At 47.6% G+C, this 17,281-nt stretch overlaps 1 protein-coding gene across 2 annotated transcripts in view; it reads left to right on the plus strand.

Moving 5' to 3' along the window:
• Positions 1-5,695: 5,695 nt before the first annotated feature.
• Positions 5,696-17,281, plus strand: part of Cry2 (cryptochrome circadian regulator 2) — a 30,118-nt gene continuing 18,532 nt past the window's right edge. For both annotated transcript variants that reach the window (XM_048359613.1, XM_048359612.1), the window contains exons 1-3: positions 5,696-5,936; positions 13,084-13,192; positions 15,679-15,821. In XM_048359613.1, coding sequence (XP_048215570.1) covers positions 5,722-5,936; positions 13,084-13,192; positions 15,679-15,821 — 467 coding nt within the window. In that variant the 5' untranslated portion in view covers positions 5,696-5,721. The remainder of the gene's footprint in view (positions 5,937-13,083; positions 13,193-15,678; positions 15,822-17,281) is intronic.

The raw sequence follows: 17,281 nt of genomic DNA on the forward strand, positions 1-17,281 counted from the left end.
TATCAGGTCCATTCCCTGTATTCCCTCCTCCACTCCCAGCCAAGGTTGTACAGAACTAGGAAGAATGGAGAAGGGACATTCTGTTCTCTGGGGCTGAGGTTTTGAAACAAATTTGCATTTTCTGCTGTCTGATCTCAGCTTGTAAAGCAAGCAATAAATACTTTCCATTACTAGAAGTTCTGGGACTCTAAGCCCTAATTAGTCTACCAACTTTTTAAACTACATCTGCTCATTCAGTACGTGCTAGAAATAAACTTGGTTGGTTGTAGGGTACAGGGTTCATCATTCATAAGGCATTGGGTTCTCAAATTTGGTATATATGTCAGTTTTCTAAAGTGGTTATACCACTTGGGCACTGGTAGCTCATACCTGTAATCCTAAAATACTTAGGAGGCTGAGATCTGAGGATCCTGCAAACTCAGCTCAGGCACAAGTAGAAAGCCAGAACTGGAGACATGGCTCAAATGGTAGAGCACTATCCATGAACAAGCAAGCCCAGTAAGCCTTGTAATTACAAGGCCCCATGTTCAAACCTCAGCCTTAGGGGGAAAAAAGAAATTATTAGTGTTACAAGTATTTTCTCCCAGTCTGAGGTTTGCTTTTCACCTTTCTTAGTGATTTTTATAGTAAACATTATTAATTCTAATGCAATTTATCAGTGTTTTCCTTTGCATGTTTAGGGCAAGAAATCTTTGCACCTAAGGTGATGAAGAAATCCACCTATGTTATTTACCTTTCACATTAAGCAAACAATATACCTGGAATTGACTTGTTTGTAGGTGGGAGATGGAGCCAAATCTTACATTTTTACATCAGGAAATCTGACTGGACCCATTGCCATGACAGGAAAAACCACCTTTCCCTTACTTTCTACAAAGACATACTTGTCATGAGTGAGATGCTCAGATTTCTGCAGGTCTGCTTCCAGATTCTGAATTCTGTCTTATTACAATTGCATCCGCACCAGTACTCCTCATTCTCACCCCCATTTTACAAATGAGGATACGCAGGACCCATAAGAGTTAGCGAGCTTCTTTATTGTAAGGAAGTATTTAATTTGATGGATTCTGGCAGAGCTAGAAAGGGAACTCAGAAAATCAGAAAATCATACAGTACATGCTTTCGTAAATCTGTCTGGCTTCTCAATCTGAATAGTTCAAAAGAAAAACACGCTTATCCAAAGCAGGCTTTGGGTATAAACAGTCTTGGAAGCAGACCTGGGCCCTGCACAAGGACTGTGAGGGAATGGAGCTGCTGCTTCCCTGTCTCACCACTAGAGGGCGCGGCTATCTTAATCTAGCTGGGGAAGGCCCTCCCTCCTCTGCAGGATACTACCTTTCCATCACTCATCAAATATTTACAGAGCAAAGTCAAAGCCAATAAAAGTTGTCTACCCAGTCTAGCTACAGGACTTTTACAGGAAAAGAAAAAGACAAAACAGGACTTGCCTGTCTTCTTTAGGGAAGAAAGTCAGCACCTGCTTCCTGGCTAATTTGTCTCATCCATAATCCTTCCTTGAGACTTTCACTCTCTAGTGTAAGAGAGTTCTTTTCTTCCACTTGTAGTAGAAATCCTTGTTACAACTTCCTTTCAGAGGTGCTTGTAAATATGGAGATGAACAGGGCTGAAATAATCAGTTCTGCTTTTCCTCAAAGAGAAATAGCAGTAGCAAAAGCTGAGCATCCTGCTTCATACCTGTAATCCCAGCACTCTGAAGGCTGAGACGGGAGGATCACATTCCTGGCCAGCTTGGGCTACATAGTGAGACCATGGGGAAGGAAGGGAAGGAAGAAGGAAGAGGAAAGGAAGGAGGGAGGGAGATAAGACAATAGTGCCTGATTTTCAACTCCTTAACAACAATCAGTATTTGACTTCCAATTTTTTTTTTACCCATTTAAAGGGTAAAACCTAAAAGTGGACTTTGCACAGCAGTAATCTTATCTGGTGCTAGATTCACTTCCTGCTTCTTGAGTGTTATACTGTTAATATGCCTAAGCAATAGGCGATCATTCAATGAGTGAATTCATCTTTATCAGCTTAGTGATAAAACCCAATGCAGGCAGAACAAAGACAATACACGGCAATATGAAATGTGCTCGGCATATGAGGCTTGAGGCAAGGGTACGGGACCTCGGCTTTGAAGGAAGCTGTTCATTTGGATGTAGCTGGCAAGTCCAAAAGGCAATGTGAAGCCAGGAAGCAACCAGCCGCTGAGGTTTGGACAGACTGACCCCTTGTCTTGGTTCTTTATCATTGGTATAATTTTGAGGACATAAAGAATGAGTAAGGCTTTATAATCACTCAGCTACTTATGGTAACACAAATTGCATGTAAGATTAGGGCTAGAATTGCATACATCAGGACAAAATCTGACATCAATCCCACCGTTAAAAATAACAGACGTTGACATAGTATAAGCACTTACACTTTCTAAGGTACTCTTATCATCCCTACTGTCTTTATTAAGAAAGTGAAGGGCTGGGGATATAGCCTAGTGGCAAGAGTGCCTGCCTGGGATACACGAGGCCCTAGGTTCGATTCCCCAGCACCACATATACAGAAAACGGGCAGAAGCGGCGCTGTGGCTCAAGTGGCAGAGTGCTAGCCTTGAGCGGGAAGAAGCCAGGGACAGTGCTCAGGCCCTGAGTCCAAGGCCCAGGACTGGCCAAAAAAAAAAAAAAAAAAAGAAAGAAAGTGAAGAAGCTGAGTGCTGCTGGCTCACTCCTGTTACCGTAGCTACTCAGGATGCTGAGCTTTGAGGATTACAGTTGGAAGCCAGCCTGGGCAGAAAAATCCATGAGAATCTTATCTCCAAAAACAACTCAGAAAAGCCAGAAGTGGTGCTGTGGCTCAAGAGGTAGAGTGCTAGCCTTGAGCACAAAGAGGCTCAGGGACAGTGCTCAGGTCCTGAGTTCAAGCCTAGGACTGGCAAAAAAAAAGTGAAAAATGGAGAGGTTAATCCATTTACCCAAGGTCATACAGATGAAAGCATGTGAATTTGAGGCCATGCTCTACACTCCATACTTACTTCTTAGCAGGTATCTATCTTGCAGAGCAAGAAGAGGTAAAACAAATCATAGACCTGCCAGGAGCACAATAGCTCAACAGCTACATACATATGATTATATAAAATGAAGCTAAGCAAAATGAACTCCAAGAGATGGAAACAGGAGGATTTTACTGTTGTCATTATGTTTAATGTACTAGGTGAATTTCCTTTGACGTACCTCCTATGGTCACTGTATATGATTCTGGTACACTGGATATTGTATATATGTTTATCTGAACTGGGGAAGGGAAAGAAAAATGAAGGACGGTGTAACAAATATGACAAGAAATGTACTCACGGGGCTGGGGATATGGCCTAGTGGCAAGAGCGCTTGCCTCGTATACTTGAAGCCCTGGGTTCGATTCCCCAGCACCACATATACAGAAAATGGCCAGAAGTGGCGCTGTGACTCAAGCGGCAGAGTGCTAGCCTTGAGCAAAAAAAAGAAGCCAGGGACAGTGCTCAGGCCCTGAGTCCAAGGCCCAGGACTGGCAAAAAAAGAAAAAAGAAATGTACTCACTACCTTATTATGTAACTATACCCTGTCTGTACATCACTTTATCAATAAAATTTAATTAAAAAAAGAAATCATAGAGCTTCAAAAGAAAATTATGGAGGTGACATTGATTCATTCAGCATCCAATTCAAAAAAAAGCTTAGGGTCAGGTGTAGGGACTGAGCTAGACCTTAGAGTCCCTGCCAATTAGTCTTTGGCCCATTTCATTCAAATAATCCTCTAGTGTTAAGTACCAAGCCCTGAGCTGGACATTCAAAATACAAGTGTAAATAAGCCATCGTCCCTGTGTTGTGGGAGGAGGGGTAATGGTGGAGGGAATTACCTAACACTAATATAATGGGGCAGATGAACAATGGAGCATATGTAAGGCTGGGGATTAAGAGGAGCACAGAATGAGATAGGCCTAGATGGTAAGAAGATGACATCTATACTGAGCAATGACTCAGGGTAACATGGAGTTAGGGAGGAAGTGGGGCATGCCTTGTGATCTATGCTAAGGGAACAGCTTGTACACAGCCCAGGAAAGGAGAGAAAGCCTAGGATTGCCAATGACACTTGATTTACAGTGGTGTCAATTAATGCCCCTAACTTGCTGGCTCTAAACCCCTTCATTGCTCATTCCCAAGATCTTTCAGAGTTGTAAATATGGGATCGACACTGGGCCAGATGAAAGAGATTGTCTTCCATCCAGAGCTGCTGCCCATCCTCAACACTTTGCGGCTGGAATGAACGTTCAGTAAATTAGCAAGCTCTGTGCTAGACTCCAGAAGTACAGGAGAGCTTCCCCCAGGAAAGAGGTAGGGTAATAGTGTCCACCCCTTGTCTCTGCAATCCACATGGAATTCATTCTGGTGTTTTTGCACAAAAGTACCATTAAGTCCCTAAACACAGATGGAAAGTAAATTCACCTGGTCATATAATTACCAATCTCTACCACCACATTTCACAGCAGCTTGCAAATCTTCTGATGCACCAGTAAATAAGGACAACCCTGCCACTTGCAAAGGCCAAGGATCTCAGTGCAAATACATGGTTAAAAGCAAATGAGGGCTGGGGATATAGCCTAGTGGCAAGAGTGCCTGCCTGGGATACACGAGGCCCTAGGTTCGATTCCCCAGCACCACATATACAGAAAACGGCCAGAAGCGGCGCTGTGGCTCACGTGGCAGAGTGCTAGCCTTGAGCGGGAAGAAGCCAGGGACAGTGCTCAGGCCCTGAGTCCAAGGCCCAGGACTGGCCAAAAAAAAAAAAAAAAAAAAGAAAAAAAAAAAAAAAAGCAAATGAAAGCTTTGTGTGTGGCAGTCCTGGACCTGTGCACTGTTCCTGAGCTTTTTGTGCTTAAGTTGAGGTTAGAAGCTTACTACTTTGAGCCAGAGTGCCAGTTTGGGGGAGGGTTGCTGGTTAATTGGAGATAAGGGTCTCATGGAGTTTCTCCTGCCGGGGCTGGCTTTGAACCATGGTCCTCAGATCTCAGCCTTCTGACTAGCTAGGATAACAGGTGTGAACCACCAGCGCTCAGCTGACAACGCAGAAGCTTTGGGACCAGAAGAATCTGAGTGGGATTCTCTTATGAGTTTTATGATATCGGGGTGAAAATCTTAAGTAGCAACCTCATTGCGGTTTGTTGAATGAAATTACAATGAAAGCACTGTTCACAAGAGAGTTTAGGTAAAGAAACCCTCTTGTTCTCTGGCATATAAAATGCCGTTTATTGAATGGCAGGCAGGGTGGGTGGCTGCCAACAACCATGAGGCCGACGGCGATACAGAAGGCAGGCTGTCACTAGCTGCAGTCACAGCAACCCTGGTCAGCTGACTCCGGGCCCTGAACAGGATGAGTGTAAGGGATCCGCCGTCCCCAGCCTCGGCCCACGCCCAGGAGCGCCTGCCTGCGTCACTCGCCCGCCCGCCCAGGCTAAATCCAGTCCTGGGACACATGGTGGGAACGTGAGTGGGCGGAGCCGGAGCCGGCGCCGCTGGGCCAATCACCGGGCTGGAGGCCTTCAGCCAATGAGAGAGGTTCTACAACTCCCTGGAGGCGGGGCTATATGGAGGAGCGGCGGCGTCATAGGTTACTGGGAGGGCTGTGGGCGGGGCCCGCTGCACCGACGAGGGCGGAGCGGCGGTGGCGGCGGCGGGGCGCAGTCTGGACGGAGATGGCGACTGCGGTGGTGACGGCGGTAGCGGCGGTCCCGGCGCCGACGAGCGGAGCGGATGGCGCTTCTTCTGTGCACTGGTTCCGCAAAGGCTTGCGGCTCCACGACAACCCGGCGCTTCTGGCGGCCGTGCGCGGGGCTCGCTGCGTGCGCTGCGTTTATGTCCTCGACCCGTGGTTCGCGGCCTCCTCCTCGGTGGGGATCAACCGGTGGAGGTGAGGAGACCCACGAGCTCGGAGGCCGGGGTAGGGTGTGGGGGAAGGTGGGGACGGTAAGGAGGGCTGGCAGCCCCCTCCCCTCCCCACTTCTGTTCCGATGGGGCGGGGCAGGGGCCAGGAAATGGTTAGTCACGGTCCGGGCGCCCGCCTGCCCGCGGTGGGTCAGGCCCCACCGCGCCCCGGGTCGGAGATCCCGGAGTTCTGACCTCGCAATCTGTTGTGTACAGACTTCCCACGCCTTGCAGACGTGAAGTGGGTTGGAACAGAGCGGGGAATCCCCCTGATGTTGGGCCCTTCGGGGATGTGCTCAGGGAGGGCCAGGAGAAGGTACGGTGTGAGGACGGGGATGCCCTTCAGACCCCTGAAGGTCACCCCTGAGCCTCTGGTGTGTTTAGATCCACCTTTCCCCGCATCCTGGCTTCCCTCCCCTCCCCCAACCTGCTTCTGGAGGGCTCTGGTTTAGGATCAGGTAATTCCCTCCACCCCCCTCCTAGAGCATCTTTAGGGTTGCACTACTTGAACTCCAGAACAATCCATAACCCAGCGTTGACAATCTCTTCAGCAGGTTGAACCTTACTAGAAAACTTTTATTGTTTTAAGTAATTTTACCAGGGGTTTCAACAAAGTCAGATTATGAATACAGTGCATCTTACCCATGTCATCCCTTCCAACATTATCCTCCCCATAGAAAAAAATTTTAAAGGGAGCCAAAATGTCCCTTTCCCCCTTTTCTCCCTAATCTCATGGATGATTTTTTAAATTGTTATTATAAAGGTGACGTATACAAAGGGGTTACCGTTTCATAAGTCAGGTAACAGGTACTTTTCTTTTTGGACCACATCACTCCATTCCTTGCTCTCTCCTAATTTCTCCCTGCTGTCCCTGCCCACAAATTGTATAGTTTCATTAGACGATTTTTAAAAGACAGTGAGGCCATTGTAGGTTAGGATTTTTTGTGACTTTGTGGTTAGGCTAAGAGGCAGGGATGCCATGGTAGCAGAGGCTCCGTTTTTCACTACCTCCAGGAAGCAGATCATGGGAAAGATGGAACAGATAAGTTGTTGGTGTGTTCTCTCCATAACCAATATTCAGAAGCAAGGAATCTGGATACATGGTGTACCCATCACTCTCAAAGGCTCAGCAGTAATGCCTGGTTTGTTTGCATTGTTCTGAGAGCTATTTGCCCTCAGCCTTGCTGCACAGATGGACAGGCTGATTCCCAGGATACAGTGGCTCTCAACATACCATTCTTCTCCACAGTGTGTGCCCTAGCAGCCAGTCTATTAAATGCTCCCTCCTGTCCCCTTTCTGTAGAGGGAACAACTAAAGATAGCCCTAGACAGAGCCTGCCCACACGGTTTCCAGGCTGCTCTGTGGCTGTCTTGCTCCACTTTCTATAGATAGGAGGTTAGGGTTGACAAACAGCCCCAAATGACCATCTCCAGTGTGGACATTAAACCAGGTCTTAGACTTTGTCCCCCTCTTGGTGGCAGGGTGAACAGAGTCAATAGAAGGTGGCTCTCTGCTGGCTGATTTGTCATGAAGGTGCTGCTTTAATTGGGCTTGGGGAGCAGAGCATAGGATTGCCTGTTCCTGTGTGATAGAGGAGAGTCCGAATCAACAACAACAAAATGCTTGCTGATTAGTTCCAATTTACTCACGTCAAGGTGCTTATGGATTTTTGTGGGTCACCTCTTTGTGGCAGCTCAGATCCCTGGATTAAATCCTGAAGCCAGAGGCGGTGTGGGAATGCAAATAGGAGAGGGGTGATTATTTAGTGAGGGCCTAATGTCTGCCAGGCAGTGCTGCAGGTAGTGCCAGGTACAGCAGTGATGAAACAGTTGTGTGTCTGTGCTCCAGCTCTAGAACCTGCATTGTAGTGAGGAAAGAACATGTAAACAACCATAATGCAGCAGGAGAAGATAAAATGGAGGGTGTCTCCAACTTCCTGCCATGGAATCACCTAAGGATCTTTAGAAGACACACAGGTCCTGGTTCTGGCCTGGGCCGTCGGGTTTTGAAAGGGCTCCTTACTGCTAAGCTTGAGAAGCACTGAACTAGGGATCTATTGAGCTGAGCCAGGCTGAGCCAAGCAACCTGGGAAGTGTTTTGCTACAGTGCCTCAGCAGGAAGTCTCATGAGCTTTGGCATCCAGGAGAAAGGGGTGAAATAACACAAAACCGGTAGAATATGGGAGCTACTCCTGGGCCTGGCCATAGGCACATCCTGCCAGCCTCTGTTCTCCTGCCCCCAGGTGTATTGAGGACAGAATTGCCTGCTGTTTTGTGCACAGGGCTGGTGGTAGGTGGGACGTTGGGGCTCTAGCCAGCTGCACCCTGTGTAACTACAATATGTGTAATCTTCTGTGACTATTCTGGGTTCTGGGAGTGGTCTGGGGAATTATTCATTGTGCCACTAGGTAATGGCTGCCTGAGTTGCTATCTCAGAACAGCTTCTCTGGGAAGGTGGGGGGAATCAAAATCTTTCATCTCTATTATCCTCCCAAGCATCCTACACTAACTCTGGCACAGTGGGGATTTGGTTTTGTTTTGGGGTTTTTTGTGGGTTTTTTTTTTGCAGATGCAATCAGCAAATAAAATAACACAATTGGTACTGTCTAAAAGAGGCTGGAGGAAGGCAACAAAAGAATGTGGGTATTTATTGGCACAGGTAAAGGCTAGCATTGCCCTTCCTTGGTAATAGAGGGACATTCATGGGCTAATTGTAGCTATGAACCCCAAGAATGTTTTTTCAGTTATCAATTGGCTAAGCTCCTAGCCTTCCTCCACCCACCACCCCACCCCATGCACTCCTTTCCCAAGCTTGTCACATCTGAAAGGAGGTAACTGCAGCAAGAACTGAAACAAAGGAAAGATACAAGCAGCTTCTAGATTTTAAAATGGGTACTCAAAGGGAGGCCCTTGCAGCTTTTAATTACCGTTCTCTTCCTATGTTGTTAGATAGATGTTTACAACCATTCTCCTCATGCTTTGTTGAGTCATTTGGTCCCTGGCTCTGTGTTGCACCTCTTTCAGGACTTCCAGGACAGAGGGAGTTCATAGAAACAAAGTATGTTCCCTCTCGGCTCATTTCTCTCAGAATTAGTAAATGCGGTAAACTGGGAGCTCCTAGGTGTGTCTCTCCCCAAATGCTGGGAGCTAAACACGGCTGGAAGGAGGCAAGGCTTCCTTGGAACTTGGTCAACAGAAGAAAGACCAAGGACTCGAGTCTGCTGATGGGAAAATGTACATTTCTCCCAACTCTTCACTCTGGTACCCAAGTGGGGCATTTTACTGTTCTGTAGAACACTTTACTGTTCTGTGGCTCCATTTGCCCAAGAGGGATGAAAACCTTCATCTTTCTCTTTGAAATTAGAAAAATGTATTTTCAGCTGGATGAGACTTAGGAAGCAATCCCATGACATGCATTGTGAATGTAGTTCCACTTTTTAATGGGATTTAAGCTCTCTTCATTACTTAGAAGTTAACTTCTATTAATATCCTGTTTCTACTCTATGCCAGCCAGTGACATCACCATTATGGTTAGATAACCTTGGCTTGAAGCAGAGGAACTTGGTCAAGGACAATCTGGACCCAAAAGAATTCATTGTCATCCTTTCTCTTCCTATTAACAACAAATAGAACATTTCACAACAGAGAATCTGCTGTCCCTTGAAAAGGTGTTCCCTGGGTATAAGAATGTAACCAGAGGATATGCTTTTTTTTATTCTAAAGGGCTAGCCTCATGGAGTCCCTGAATTACAGAGCCCTTTCTGTATTCTGGAAACCCAAATTTGGTTTTTCTCATAATTCTAGCTGCCTCTGGCTCTATAGGCCTTATATAATGTGATGCCATTGCACATGCTGTCTAATCCAAAGGGTGAGTGTCAACTGTTCACGTGGGACTACGTGGCCTGAATTTTGGCCATGTGAGCTCAGCTTAGAGCTGGCAAGGGTGAGGAGCCAGCCCCACCCCCACCACACCAATGCCCAGGCTGTTTTCCTTTGGAGTCCCCTGCATTAGAGTGCAGGGGAGCTGGCTGTGTGTGGTGGAGGCTCTAAGGGAGGACAGAGGAAGGCCCAGGGTTCTTTCTCTTAGAGGGCTGAATGCCGGTACCCACCCCAGTAGCAACCTTGCTCAGTTCTTCTGGTGTTATGCAGCAGTGTTACTGGCAGGCTTGAAAAGTGATGCCAAGTGATGCCCCTCTTTCTCTGGCTGCCTGGAGGCTGGCACTGTCCACGGGCCTTCTCAGATCCCCAGCCTAGCAGGGTGTGCTGAGCACCTGCTGCCTGAAGAAGCCTGCAGCATTTGACTCTGGAGGGAAGTTAGGAGTAGCCAGCATTTCTCAGGGCCCCCCCAAAAAGGCAGAAACTGGATGGGGCACTAGCCGTGAGCAGCAAAGCTCAGACCCTGAGTTCAAGCCCAGGACTGGCACCAAAAAGAGAGAGAGAGAGAGAGAGAGAGAGAGAGAGAAAGAAATGAGGTAAGGTAATGTTCATAAAACAAGTACAAGAGTTGTCTGGTTCTCTGTGATTGTATCTTAAATGTGAATTATTGCCATTAACATTGTTCCTGGATTCAGCTTCTTGCCTCAGCCATACAGGTCTCTAGTCAAAGGAAAAGACTCTCAGATCTGTACTTGCAAAATGCTATGGCAGGGGTGGGGGGAGCTGGGGATTTATCTCAGCAGAAGAGTGCGCCTGCCTGGCGAGTGCAAGGCCCCGAGTTCAGTCGTCAGCTCTGAAAAAAAATAAAAATAAAAATAAACTGTAAAATGCTATGGGAAGTTCTCCTTTTAGTAAGTGAGGCCTAAAAATATAGAGTTCTACAGAAGGCAGATTGCAAGATTCTGGAACCTAGAATTTCATTTTAGCCTTAGTTATAGCTAAAGATGGAAGTCCTATGCAGCCTGGTGGATCATGAAAGAAAAGATCCTCCCTAAAATGAGTAATGGGGAACATTTCTGGGTACCTGATGGAGAGCCCTTTGTCCTAGGGTTGTAGAGTTTGTCACTTACCTTAGTCACTGTACCATCAGGGCTGGGTTTGGGGTGGTTTCAGGTGGCTGGGGCTATTTGCAAGAGTCTGTCTTTGTTCCCTTTTGGGAAGAACACTGAGGTGTTGGGGAGGCCTGTGCAAATGTGGTGTGTGCAGATTGTGCAGTATTCAGAGCATGTCAGCTTTTCAAAAACAGAAATACACAGAGGCAGAGCTCTTGGTTTGCTCACTGCAGCTTTCAGCCTGTCAGTCTCTCATCCCCTTCACAAGCCCCCTGCATTTTCTTTAGCTGACACCGTGTACTGGGCTGGGCTGCTGCTGGAATGTGGGCCTGCCACATGGAGTCATGTGTGTACGTCAGAGGCAGCCGTGGGAGCTGGCACGGGTGGCAGCCTGGGAACACACGCTGCTTCCTGTAGTCAGGGAAGACAACATGCTGCAGAGGAGGCAGTGGACCTCTTTGTGCCCAAAATAAAACTATAGTGCCTGGGCTGGGAATGTGGCCTAGTAGCAAAAGTGCTTGCCTCATATACTTGAAGCCCTGGGTTCAATTCCTCAGCACCACATATATAAAAAAAAAGCCAGAAGTGGCGCTGTGGCTCAAGTGGCAGAGTGCTAGCCTGGAGCAAAAAGAAGCCAGGGACAGTGCTCAGGCCCTGAATCCAAGCCCCAGGACTGGGGAAAAAAAAAAAAAATGTAGTGCCTCCTACTGTTGATCGAGCGGAAGGGTGCTGAAAATGAGGAGGAGAGGCCATGGGGTGGGGGGCAGGCTCTTTGAGGGATCATGACAGGGACAGCTTGAATCCTGAGCAAGCTGGAAACGTGATGTGTTAGCGTACAAAATGTAGTCTCAGCCCTGGAGCAGGGCTGGCATGCCACTCAAGTTTGTAGAAATGGGACACCAAGGAAAAAAAAATAATCATGGCTTTCAAAAGTCTAACCTGTACAAGTTCTTCTGCCAGCTGTTTCTCTTTTAAATAAATTACTTTCTTCTTTCTCAGTTTCCCATCTATAAAAACATGGAGGTAGTACGCCTTCTTTCACAATATATTGAGAGAATTAAATGAGGAAAGGTACTTTAAAAGCATAACAGAGCTGGTTACCAGTGGCTCAATCCTGTAAGCCTAGCTACTCAGGAGGCAGAGATCTGAGGAAAGTCCTTGACACTCTTATCTCCAATTGACCACCAAAAAGCTGAAAGGAGATCTGTGGCTCAAAGTGGTAAAGTACTATCCATGAGCAAAAAAGCTCAAGGACAGCAACCAGGCCCTGAATTCAAGCCCCAGGACTGGCACCAAAACCAAAAGCATGACCAATGCATAATGAAATTGATAACCCTGGCTGCCTGTGAGGAGGACACTTTGCTGTATATCCTTTGTCACTGGGATTTTTGAACTGCATGAATAGTTATCAGATTAAAATGTTTAATTTCAAGACTTTCAGCAAAGTTGTGTCTTTCCCCTGGTGAGCCAGTTCTCCTGAGGGGCTTTAAGTATCTCCTTCCTCCCCCTGCACCCTAGGTATCATCTCTCCAGAAGCAGCTTCTAAGGCCCTTGTTTGGATATGAGCCTGGTGGCCAGAGCAGTGGGAAGGCCTGGGGAGGAAGCCATCTCCAGACATAGCCTGGGGATAGTACCCTAGGACTCAGCCTAGGCTGGTGGGGTGGGCTGTCCCATTAAACAGATGTACAGCCCCAAATCATGAAGGCAGAAAAGCCAGCCGGCTGTGGGATGGGATTGGTAGTGTTCCTCATTGCTTCTGTGCACAGTCCACAGCTGGAGTTCTCATCCTTCCTCCTCCAGTTCTCATAACTCCCCGGTGCCAGCTGGGTGGTTCCATACTGCACCAAGGCTCGAGGCAATGATGGCTTGTCTCTGAGCACTTAGAAACACGGCTGCAGGTGTAGCTCATGTTTACCCCTGACTTCTATGTGCCAGGCTGTGTGCTGAGTGTTTCACACATCTAGGAAGATTACCCAGGCAGTGCTGGCCCATTCCTTCTGGGCCAGAACTCAGACCTCCAGTCCCCAGGCTCATGACACTCACTACTTGTTTGCTGTGAACAGTAGGCCCATTTCTCCCTGCTTTGCTAGGAAGCAGTGCCTGCATATTCCCTTATCACTAACGAGACCGGTGTGAACTCTGTAGGTTCCTGCTGCAGTCTCTGGAAGATCTGGACACAAGCTTAAGGAAACTGAATTCACGCCTGTTTGTCGTCCGGGGACAGCCAGCTGATGTGTTTCCACGGCTGTTCAAGGTGAGTTTGCAGGGCACCATAGAGACTGGACTCCCTCAGGCTGAGGGAGATGCTGTGGTGACCAAGGAAATGGAGATGTTGCCACTGGCTTGGCCACTCCTGGCTGCAGAGGAAGTGGGAACAAGCCAGTCAGCTTGCCAACAGAATGGAAACTGTGTTAAGGAAAGAAATTTTTGAAGCCAGTGTCTTGTTGGAAAGTCTCCAGCTCAGTGTAGACAGTGTGGTAAGTCATTCCACGCCAACTGCCTCAGGCCTCCTTAGATATTTTCTTGGCTCGAGCCAGTGAAGTTTATGAGCACTCCTTCTAGCCAGGACTTTGAGGGTGGGGTTTCCTGTTTAGCAAGGGGCGTTTCCCACTTCACTTTGCTCTGCTTATTTGGGGAAAAAAGCCAGCCTGTCTGAGGGAATGATTGATCAGATCTTCACTTGACTCCAGGTAGGCTTCTGTTTGTGATATTAGGGGCCAGCTTCTTTAAAGAGCGTGTTGTAAGCCAGGAGCTGGTGGTTCACGCCTGTAATCCTAACTGCTCAGGAGGCTGAGATCTGAGGATCACAGTCAAAACCAACCCAGGCAGGAAAGTCTATGAGGCTCTTACCTCCAGTTAACCACCAGAAAACCAGAAGTAGAGCTGTGGGTCAAAGTGATAGAACCTTAGCCTTGAGCAAAAGAGCTCAGGGGCATTGCTCAGGCCCTGAGCTCAAGCCTTACAACTGACAAAAAAAAAGCATGTTGTAAGTTCCAAGTAGGGCCAGAAGTACTCACAAACAGAGGGGTGCTTTCACAGACAGAGGGGTGCTTTTAGGGCATTCTCCACCCTCAGAAGCACAAACGGCTTTTGTGCCCCCTTTGCTCCAACTCCGTGACCAGATGGAAAGTCTGACATCAAGGCATAGTCTTGTGAAGATGTCATCATTCACTTTCCTCTCTCCATATAATTGCACACACACATACAAATCACTTAATACTATAGTTACTAATGTTCATTGAAGGCCAACTATGAGTCAAGCATTGTTCCAAATACACTAACTTGCCCCTCTCAGTAGCTCTAGTAGCACCTTTATAGGTGGGATGATAATGCGTTCATGGTCAGGATGCTGACTCCATAGCAGGGTGTTTACCCACCATGTGATATAAATGCATTTGCCAAGCTGGGAATGTAGCTCAGTGGTAAGAATGCTTGCCTAATGTGCATGAGACCCTATATTTGGTCCCTAGCACAACCACCAAAAAAAGTGGAGTGCTTTTTTTTTTTTGCCTTTTTTATTCCTTCATACTGTCCCTGTCTCTCCTAATAATTCAGAACTAACCCCAGTTATAGTTAAGAGAAAGAGATTCATCAGTCACTCAGTATTTACTTATTGATCTCCTACTATGTAGTAGACACCATATGGTGATAATGACAAATGAGACAGCACAGCTCTGCTCTGAGAGTTCATATTGATGGAAGAACAGGCAGGTAAAGGGCACTTTCATTGCCATAGGATAAGTGCTGTGCTAGATATACAAGACAAAGCATAGGAGAATCATACTGAAGGAGAGGGTATTTTTAGTAACTATTGTATTATTCATCCTGCTATATGCCTGTTTACTAATGGCCTGTATGATCTTTTAAGCATAGAACATGGCTTATAAAGAATAAACAGTAAACATTTATGTTTGAACAATGATTTGCACTCTACTAAGGACCCGCTCCCACACAACAGGGCTGAGTCAGGACCTCACCAGCCTGTGCATAGCCAGGATATTTGCCCTTCAGGTTGCAAGCTTTAAGAAAGACTAATCACAAACTGGTTAGAATATGCTTCTTCTAGTTACAATGTAGAAGGCTTTCTGTAGGTTGTCTTATAGCCTTTCACTGGGCCAACTTTCTCCTGGTGTTGCTAGGAGACTAAGAAATTCCTTCCAGCAGTAACTGAAGACTTAGAGAAGACTTCCCTTCTTCTCCACCTGCAGTTGCTCTGTTTTCTCCGACCTCTGGACTAAGGAGCACTCTTCCCCCAGCTCTGAGAGCTGGAGCCTATTAGCTCTGTTTGCTTCTGGCCTCAGGAGTGTTGCTGTGGAAACCATTAAGACACTTCACATAGCACTGGGCTGCCAGAAAAAGTAGGCCACAAGTTTGCAGGCTGTGAGAAGCTCTGGGAGAGGTTTACAGAGCAGGCAGGAGGTGGTGATCCTGCCTGAGGCTGTCTCCACTATGAGTCATTGCTCTTTCTGGGCCTGGGGCTCCCCCAGGAGGATTGTATTTATAGCTTTCCCCTGCATTCTCCCACCTCAGGGGTGCAGTGAGCACACAGGGCCTCCCTCCCGACTCTACTATGGCCTCACTTCACTGGCTGCCCCCTTATACTATGATGTTTGCTCTCCAGTTTTAGTTATTATTGCTAAATTGTTCTGTACCCATTGTGCTCACTCCCAGGAAGGGACTGTGTGCCCAGCATTCCCCCTTCCTCCCCAAACGTGAGTGTAACAGATTCTCTTCCTACAGGAATGGGGGGTAACCCGCTTGACCTTTGAATATGACTCAGAACCCTTTGGGAAAGAACGGGACGCCGCCATCATGAAGATGGCCAAGGAGGCTGGTGTGGAGGTGGTGACTGAGAATTCCCATACCCTCTATGACCTGGACAGGTAAGAGGCAGGACCTAGGCTCAGGCTGCCCGTTGTAGAATTGCTGACTTGGGCCCGTGTTGAGCAGATAAGGCTGCTTGGCTCATGAGGAACAGCATTTTCTAGAAGCTGGAAGAAAGTGATCCAGAGCTAGGTCTTGAAGACCAAGTCACAAAGAGCTTACCTGATTTGGGTGACAAAGAAGGATCTTCATAGACCAGCAACTGCCCCATAGTTCCTCCTGCTCCCCTCTGCCATGCTCCTGACCTTGATGCCCTAAGAATGAAGGCTTGGAAAACAATTCTTGTCAACCTGTAGCCACTCTGGTCTGTTTTCTTTTGAATTGAGGATGGGTCCTCCTGTCCCCACTCTGAGAACTGCCCTCTCCCTGACCTCAGTGGACCCCAGCTGTAAACCCTTCCAGCAAACCTGTGTTCTTATAGGCCCAGTTTCCCAACTGGAGCTTCCCTGGACATCTGGGTTTCCAGGCCATACATTCTGATGCTGATCAGGGGCTCCCCTGCTAGGGAGCCTCTTCCCTGGTGGCCGGCTTCTGTGCTTTCAGAGTTCCGGAGGAACCTTGTCCTCCCCTTTTCTACTTGGGCTGTCACCTTTCTTCCGCTGTTGCTGCTGTTATCAAGCCAGCAGTCATTACCACTCCCCTCCCTGCCCTGCTCTCCCAACCCAGGGCTGGCTGCCAGGAGACCGGGTCACACAGCTGTGCACGTGAGGAGGAGAGGCTTGGTGTGGAGCTTTTCCTCCTGCCACGTGCCAGAGGCGGGGAGGGACTGCAGAGGCAGCCACCAGCCTCTGTCTTTGCTAATAGAGGGAGAGCAGAAAGAGTAAACTGGGAAATGAACTTCCCAGCCAGCTGGGCCTTGCATAAGCTACTTGTTGGCCAACAAGAGCCCCAGGAATCTGGCTGCAGCCATTCTAGTTTATCATTATATAATTAGCTACAGCTGGGTGCCTGTGGCTCACGCCTGTAATCCTAGCTACTCAGGAGGCTGAGATATGAGTATTTGGGTTCAGGGCCAGCCCAGGCAGGAAAGTCCTTGAGACTCTTAGCTCCAATTAACCACCAGAAAACCAAAAGTGGCACTGTGGCTCAAGTGGTAGAGCACTAGCTTTGAGCTGAAGAGCTCAGGGACAGCACCCAGGCCCAGAGTTCAAGCCTCACAACTGACAAAAATAAATAAATAAATAGCTACATTCTCTACTTGACCTTTTTTTTTTTGTCCTGGGGTTTGAACTTAGGGCCTAGACACTGTCCCTCAGCTTGTTTTTTCAAGGCTAGCACTCCACTTCTGGTTTTCTGGTGGTTAATTGGAAATTACAATCTCACTGACTTTCCTGTCCCTGCTGGCTTCCAACCAAGATCCTCAGATCTCAGCCTCCACTAGGATTATGGGTGTTCTTCACCTTTAAACTTCCCTTCTTGCACAATGGCAGTGGCATTCTCCTGCTCATGAAAAGTACTT

Source organism: Perognathus longimembris, chromosome 13, assembly GCF_023159225.1.
Source record: "Perognathus longimembris pacificus isolate PPM17 chromosome 13, ASM2315922v1, whole genome shotgun sequence".
In the NCBI taxonomy this organism is placed as follows: Eukaryota; Metazoa; Chordata; class Mammalia; order Rodentia; family Heteromyidae; genus Perognathus; species Perognathus longimembris.